General features: G+C 48.7%; 1 protein-coding gene across 1 annotated transcript in view; it reads right to left on the reverse strand.

The window, feature by feature from the left end:
• mapk15 (mitogen-activated protein kinase 15) overlaps nucleotides 1–8,249 on the reverse strand; it is a 44,502-nt gene extending 36,253 nt beyond the window's left edge. Inside the window, exon 1 of the mRNA XM_033040650.1 lies at nucleotides 8,102–8,249. Within this exon, the coding sequence (XP_032896541.1) occupies nucleotides 8,102–8,170 (69 nt within the window). The 5' untranslated portion in view covers nucleotides 8,171–8,249. The remainder of the gene's footprint in view (nucleotides 1–8,101) is intronic.
• Nucleotides 8,250–8,424: the final 175 nt, after the last annotated feature.

An 8,424-nucleotide genomic window follows, 5' to 3' on the forward strand; every position in this document is an offset into this window, starting at 1 on the left:
CGGCGCTTAATCCCAGATCAAATGCACGCTGATGGGCCTCAAATGTTGTCTTCTGTTATTGTAATGTTGTGTTGAATGTATGTATTTTTGGGTCCTGTCTTGATGTCTGAATGCATGACTTTTCATGTCTCTTTTATCTTTTATGTGATGCTCTAAATGGAGCTGCTGCGATGCAAAACAAATTTCAGACTTTGTTCTGACAATAAAGTAATATTGTATCGTATCGTACCATATCGTGGCCTCATCTATAGTCGAAGAGGGGAACCCCCGTTCCCTAAAGAATGAGGACATCTCCGATGCCCTGGTTTGGAGCACCTCATCCTGGGTGCAGATGCGGCGTAGACGGAGGAATTGTGTGTAGGGGATAGAGTCCTTACAGTAAGCAGGGTGGGAGGAAGTGTAGTCCAGATAGCCATGAGGGTCAGTGGGTTTGTAGTAGATGTTGGTGAGTATTCTGTTACCTGCGATGGAGATAGTGAGGTCTAGAAACGGTAGGGAGATGTCGGAAATGGTCCAGGTGAATTCGAGTTCCGGATGGAAGTTAGTGGTGAAATGAATGAAGTCAGTGAGTTCTGCATGGGTGCAGGAGGTAGCACCAATGCAGTCGTCAATGTAGCGTAGGTAGAGTTCGGAGATAGGGCCACGGTAGGCCTCGAACAAGGATTGTTCAATGTACACTACAAAGAGGCAGGCATAGCTGGGGCCCATGCGCGTGCCCATAGCTACGCCTTGGATTTGGAGGAAATGGGTGGAGTCAAACGAAAAGTTGTTGAGGGCAAGGACCAGGCGGAGGAGAGTATCAGCAGGGGATTGGTTGGTTCTGCGGCCGAGGAAGAAACGGAGGGCTTTAAGACCCTTCTGGTGGGGGATGGAGGTGTAGAGTCACTGGACATCCATGGTGAAGATGAGGGAATGGGGGCCTAGAAAACAGAAGTCAAGGAGGAGACGAAGACCGTGTGAGGTGTCTTGGACATAGGTAGGGAGGGATTTGACCAGGGGGGATAGGATGGAGTTGAGGTATGTGGAGATAAGTTCGGTGGGACAAGAACAAGCAGAAACAATGGGTCTACCAGGACAGTCAGGTTTGTGGATTTTGGGGAGAAGGTAAAATCGAGCCGTGCGGGGCTGGGGAACGATGAGGTTGGAGGCTTGGGGGGGCAGGGAGCCGGAAGTGATGAAGCCAGTGATGGTGCTAGAGATAATGGCCTGGTGCTCGTCTGTGGGGTCAGGATCCAAGGATAAGTAGGAGGAGGTGTCTGAGAGTTGGTGCGTGGCCTCTGAGCAGTAGAGATCAGCACGCCAGATTACCACGGCACCTCTCTTGTCGGCAGGTTCGATCACCCAGTCTGGGTTGTTGCAGAGTGAGTGGAGAGCTGTACGTTCAGGGGGGGAGAGGTTAGAGTGAGAAAGGGGAGTGGAGAAGTTGAAGCGGTTGATGTCTCGCCGGCAGTTTAAAATAAAAAGGTCTAAAGCAGGTAGATGGCCATGAGGGGAGTCTAAGAGGAGGGGGTCCGTTGGAGACAGGAGAAGGGGTCATCGCAGGGGGGTGAGGACTCCTCCCATGGAAAAACGCTTGGATGCGGAGGCAACGGAAGAGCTCCACATCGTTTGTTAGCTGTTTGTAGGGTGTAAATCAGAAGCTAATGCGACTTGGGTGGGGGAGGTATAGAGAGAGAGGGAATGCCGGGGCTACCTGAAGTGAGATAAATCAATATTCATAACACTGGGCTGTAAGCTGCCCAAGTGAAATATGAGATGTTGTTCCTCCAATTTGCATTTAGCCTCACTTGGACAATGGAGGAGATCTAGGACAGAAAGGTCAGTGTGGGAATGGGAAGGAGAATTAAAGTGTCCAGCAACCGGGAGATCAGGTAGGTTCAGGTGGACTGAGCGAAGGTGTTCAGCGGAACGATCGTCCAGTCTACGTTTGGTCTCACCGATGTATAAGAGTCCACATCTTGAACAACGGATACAGTAGATGAGGTTGGAGGAGATGCAAGTGAACCTCTGCCTCACCTGAAAGGACTGCCAGGGTCCCTGGACAGAGTTGAGGGAGGAGGTATAGGGACAGGCGTTGCATCTTCTGTGGTTGCAGAGAAAGGTACCTGGGGAGGGGGTGGTTTGGGTGGGAAGGGATGTTAACCAGGGAGTTGCGGAGGGAACGGTCTCTGCGTAAGGCGTAAAGGAGAGGAGATGGGAAGATTTGACTAGTGTTGAGATCCCGTTAGAGGTGGCGGAAATTTCGGAGGATTATGTGTTGTATACGATGGCTGATAGGGTGGGAGGTAAGGACTAGGGGGACTCTCTCTGTTGCGACCAGGGGGAGGGGGAGCAAGGGCGGAATTGCGGGGTACCGAGGAGACATGAGAATGGAACATCTAATCTTGGGCGCAGATGCGGCCTAGACGGAGGAATTAGGAATAGGGGATAGAGTATTTGCAGGAAGCAGGGTGGGAAGAAGTGTAGTCAAGATACTTGTTGAAGTCAGTGGGTTTGTAATAGACATCGGTCAAACGTCTATCTCCTGTGATGGAGACTGTGAGATCAAGAAAGGGGAGGGAGGTGTCGGAGATGGTCCAAGTAAATTTGAGTGCACGATGAAAATTGGTGGTGAAGTTGATGAAGTCCATGAGTTCTGCATGGGTACAGGAGGCAGCACCGACGCAGTCATTAATGTAACAGAGATAGAGTTTGGGGATAGGGCCAGTGTACGCCTGGAACAGGGACTGTTCAACGTACCCTACAAAGAGGCAGGATTAGCTGGGGCCTATGCGGGTGCCCATAGCCTTGGACTTGGAGGAAGTGGGAGGAGTCAAAGGAGAAGTTGTTGAGGGTGAGGACCAACTCCGCTAGACGCAGTAGAGTGTTAATAGAGGGAAATTGGCTGGTTCTGTGGTCGAGGAAGAAACGGAGGGTTTTAAGGCTTTCCTGGTGGGGGATGGAGGTGTAGAGTGACTGAACATCCATAGTAAAGATGAGGGAGTGGGGGGCTCCGAAAGCGGAAGTCATTAAAGAGATGACGGGCATGTGAGTTATCTTGGACATAGGTCGGGAGAGATTGGACCGGGGGGATAGGATGGTCGAGATACGTGGAAATCATTTCCGTGGGACAGGAGCAGGCAGAAACAATGGGTCTGCCAGGGCAGTTGTGTTTGTGGATTTTGGGGAGAAGATAAAACTGGGCTGTGCGGGGCTGGGGAATGATAAAGTTGGAGGCTGTGGAAGGCAGACAGCCACAAGTGATGAAATCAGTAATGGTGTGTGAGATTAAGGCCTGGTGCTCGTTTGTGGGCTCATAGTCCAAGGATAAGTAGGTCCAAGGAGGTGTCTGAGAGTTGTCGCCTGGCCTCAGACCGGTAGAGGTCAGGGTGCCATCCAACCACGGCACCTCCCTTGATTATAATGTCAGGGTTGCTGCAGAGTGAGCGGAGAGCTGTAGGGGACTGGAAAAGTTGAGACGGTTGATGTCACGCCGGCAGTTAGAAATAAAGAGGTCTAGAGAGCGTAGAAAGACGGTCTGGGGAGTCCACGACGAGGGAGACCGGTGGAGACGGGAGAAAGGGTCATCACTGGGTAGTGAGTCGCCTTCTAATAGAGGGAGGACAGGGGGGATGGTGAAGGTACGACAAGGGTGGGGGTTGGGGTCAGAGGAGGGCTGGGGATTGATCAGCCCTCCTCTTTCCTAAAGCAGGCAAATTCTGACCGCCAGATTTCTTCTCTCATAGGCTTGTGAATTATTGAAAATTCCCTGCCCAGTAGTTACTGTCAATTAATTTGTCACAGCCAGCAAAGATTCTTGGAAATCATGTAAATAGAATCAGACAGCTGATGGGCACCCATCTGCACTCATCCCATCCCCAAGACTATGTCCAGGGATTGTAGAGCTCGTCACAAGTAACCTGGAGGCAGAGATGTGTTCAGGCCAGGATCAGCCATGAAATGCAGAGCATGCTCCAAGGTCCACATGACCTACTCTAGCTCCTAATTGGAAACTGGGAGAAACTGAAGATAGATTGGGATATGACAATGTTCGGACATAGCCCAGACCATCCTGCAAACCAACCTCCCTTCCATTGACTATCTACACTTCATGCAGCCTTGGAAAGGCCACCAGCATAATGAAGGACTAGTCTCACGCTGGTCACTCACTCTTCTCTCCTCTCCCATCAGGCAAGATGTACAGAAGTGTATCTCTAAACTAAACTAAACTTAAGTGTCTCCTGAGACCACAAGTCCAGCACGCACTCGACCCACTACAGTTTGCATACCAGGAGAACATTGGGGTGGATGACGCAGTCCTCTACATGCTGCACCGGATCTACTCCTTTTTGGACAAACCCGGTGTCTATGTGAGGATTGTGTTCTTCCGACTTCTCAAGTGCGTTCAACACCATCCAACCCCTGATTCCGAATGACAAGCTTCAGAAGATGGGGGTGGATTCCACATTTATCTCCTGGATATACGACTACCTGACAGGTCGACCACAGTTTGTCAAGATGGGGGACAGTGTCTCTGGCACAGTGGTGTGCATTGTTGGAGCCCCACAGGGAACGGTTCTGGCCCCGTTCCTCTTCACCCTGTATACAGCAGACTTTAACTAGTCTGACACATGCCACGTACAGAAATATTCAGATGATACAGCGATTGTGGCATGTGTAAGGAACGGGCAGGAGGAGGAATACAGGAACTTGACCAGTGCCTTTTGTGCCTGGAGTGAAGAGAACTGTCTCATCCTGAACACAACTAAGACTAAAGAGATGGTGGTTATCTTTGGCAGGTCCAAGCTCCCCCTTCAGCCGGTCAACGCTGCAGGGGTGGACATTGAGGTGGTGCAGACATATAAATACCTTGGAGTGCACCTTGATAACAAACTGGACTGGTCTGTCAACTGACTCCCTCTACAAAAAAGGCCAGAGCAGACTCTTTTTCCTCAGAAGGCTCAAATCCTTCAATGTGTGTAATGATATGCTGCACATGTTTTACAACACTGTGGTTGCAAGTGTTATTTTCTACGCTGTTGTCTGCTGGGGCAACAGCATTAGTGCAAAAAACAACAAGAAGCTGGACAAACTGGTTAAACGAGCTAGCTCAGTGCTGGAGGGGAGAGTAGACTCTGGGATGGATGTGCTTGAGAGGCGTATGAGGCACAAGGTGCAGGTCATCCTGAAAAACCCCGGGCATCCCCTCCATGTAATTCTGGAGAGTCAAAAGAGCACTTGGAACAACAACCGGCTCCTCTCCCTGCCCTGTAGAACGGAGCGGTTCAGGAGATCCTTCACCCCTGCAGCCATTAGATTTTATAATTCGGACCGCTAGGCTGTAGGGGGATGCATTTAGCAATTTTTAATTTTTAACTGTTAATTATTGGTCTTTTTAAGTATTTATTGCTCTGAGGTAGTGTCCACATTGTATTCTATGTATTTTCTGTCTGCGTTCGTTTTGAATCTGTGGGTTTGTTGGTTGGGGGCTTCTGGACATCTGAATTTCCCTGAGGGGATCAATAAAGTATTATTATTATTATTATTATTATTATTATTATTATTATTATTATTAAGTGTGAAAACGCATACCTCCAGATTCATGGACAGTTTCTTGCCGGCTGTTATCAGACAACTGAACCGTCCACTCACCAACTAGAGTGCGGTCCTGACATCCCATCTACCTCACTGCATATCTTTGAACTATCTTTAATCTGACTATCCTTTATCTGTACAATGTGGATGGCTGATCATCCACAATCCATTTAGAACGGAGCTGGAGAAATACTTTTTCACACAGAGAGTTGTGAATCTGTGGAATTCTCTGCCTCTGAAGGCAGTGGAGGCCAATTCTCTGGATGCTTTCAAGAGAGAGTTAGATAGAGCTCTTAAAGATAGCGGAGTCATGGGATATGGGGAGTAGGCAGGAACGGGATACTGATTGTGCATGATCAGCTATGATCACAGTGAATGGCCGAATGGTCTACTCCTGCACCTATTGTCTATTGATTGTAATCATTATTGTCTTTTCTTCACTGGATAGAATGTAACGAAAAGCTTTTCACTATTCACTTTGGTACACGTGACAATAAACCAAACTAAACTACAACGGTGGGAAGGAACTGCAGATGCTGGTTTACATTGAAGATAGACACAAAAAGCTGGAGTAACTGCGAAGAAAGGTCTTGACCCAATACGTCACCTCAAGTTCAAGTGAGTTTATTGTCATGTGTCCCTGTATAGGACAATGAAATTCTTGCTTTGCTTAAGCACACAGAAGGCATTTGTAGGCATTTACTACAAAACAGATAAATGTGTCCATATACCATGATATAAATATATACACACATGAATAAATAAACTGATAAAGTGCAAATAGCAGAAAGTGGTTATTAATAATCAGAGTTTTGTCCGAGCCAGGTTTAATAGCCTGATGGCTGTTGGAAAGTAGCTATTCCTGAACCTGGTTGTTGCAGTCTTCAGGCTCCTGTACCGTCTACCTGAAAGTAGCAGGGAGATGAGTGTGTGGCCAGGATGGTGTGGGTCTTTGATGATACTGCCAGCCTTTTTGAGGCAGCGACTGCGATAAATTCCTTTTCCTATTCCTTTTCTCCAGAGATGTTGAGACCCACTGAGTTACTCCAGCTTTTTGTAAACTAAAAGGGTGGTGCCAGAACCTGCATAATCTGTGTCTCCATCAAAGAACTGAGGGAGTATTGTTGGCAAAGAATTCCACAATATTGAAAATACCCAAATCAGCACATCATTGCCAAAGCTGTTGGTTAAGTAGGTGCTGGTGATGGGGATTAGTATAGAGACAGAGGTACAACCAGACACAGGCCCTTCAGCCCAACTCATCTGTGCTGACCAAGATATCTGCCAACACCAATCCCATTTGTTCATATTAATCCCATTTCCCTCTATCCTTTCCTATGCATGTACCTAATGTTTTAAATGTCATAATTTTACATACCTCTGCTTAACTACGCTATACCCACCCTCTCGTTGTGAAAAATTTGCCGCTCTTTAAATTTCTCCCCCCTTACCTTAAACTGTGCCCTCTGACTATTTACCCTAAGGCCCCTCATAACATTTTTCAAATCCATCAGGTCATCTCAGCCTCCTGTATTCTAGTCAGAATAAACTCAGCCCATCCACAAAAAGCGCTGGAGGAACTCAGTATGTCACACAGCATCTTTGGAGAACATGGATAGGTGACATTTTAGATCAGGGTTTTGCTATTTGCCAATCTGGGGAGAAGGTACAGGAGTCGCAAAACCACAACCATCTGGTTTAAGAACAGCTTATTCCCATCAACTATCAGCTTCTGAAACCACCTTGAACCATCCTACAGCAGAACAGCACTGCTTCGGAGTTTGCACTATGATGGTTGTTCTGTGTACTTTGGTTTTTACACTATCATGATCTGGTTTACTTAGATTTACTGATAAGTTATTGCATATGTACCATTGTTGCATCTAATGTGCAACTAAGACTCTACTTGTTCTGATTCATTCGCTGTTCCTATTGCATGCAGGTGGAGACACAGGTAAATGGGTGATGAAGGTGGCATTAGGCATTCTTGACTTCGTTGGTCAGGATGTTACATGCAAGAATGGGATGTCATGTTATACCTGTTCAAAACGTTAATACGGCCAATTTGGTGTGCAGTGTCCCCCTGCTGCAGGAAGAATGACATTACATTGGAAAGATGCCATGTAGGACTGTAAAAGATTTACAATTAGTTGACAGGATCTGGAGGTCTTGAGTTATAAGGAGAAGCTGGGACTTTATTCCTTGGAGTGCAGAAAGCTGAGGGGTAATCAAACCATGAGAGGTGCATCAAACCATGAGAGGATTAGATCGGGTAGACGCACAGAGTCTCTTGCCCAGATTGGGGAATCGCGGACCAGAGGACATAGGTTCAAGGTGAAGGGGAATCTGAGGGGTAACTGTATGGAACAAGCTGCCAGAGGAGGTAGTTGAGGCTGGGACTATCCCATCGTTTAAGAAACAGTTAGACAGGTACATGGATAGGACAGGTTTGGAGGGATATGAGCCAAACGCAGGCAGGTGGGAATAGTGTAGATGGGACATGTTGGCCGGTGTGGGCCTGACTCACCCCCTGGCCCAGCCGCCGCCGGAGCCGGTACCGCCGGCCCACCGCCGCCTCCACCTCAGATGCGCTCATCCCGCCGGCCCGGCCCGGCCTCGTCACCGGGGCAACCAGGGCAACCGCCGCGCCTGCGCACAGCCGCCCCGACGCCACCGGGGGGGCTGGACCTGCCCACCTGCAAGCTCCGCCCTCTCCATAGCCTCCGCCCTGAGTGACAGGCCCCGTCCCCTCCACAGGTCCCTCCGCTGCCCTCTAAGCCCCGCCCTCACCCCAACACAACCCCGCCCCCTCCACAGACCACGCCCTCTCCCCAACACAACCCCGCCCCC

Source organism: Amblyraja radiata, chromosome 2, assembly GCF_010909765.2.
Source record: "Amblyraja radiata isolate CabotCenter1 chromosome 2, sAmbRad1.1.pri, whole genome shotgun sequence".
In the NCBI taxonomy this organism is placed as follows: domain Eukaryota; kingdom Metazoa; phylum Chordata; class Chondrichthyes; order Rajiformes; family Rajidae; genus Amblyraja; species Amblyraja radiata.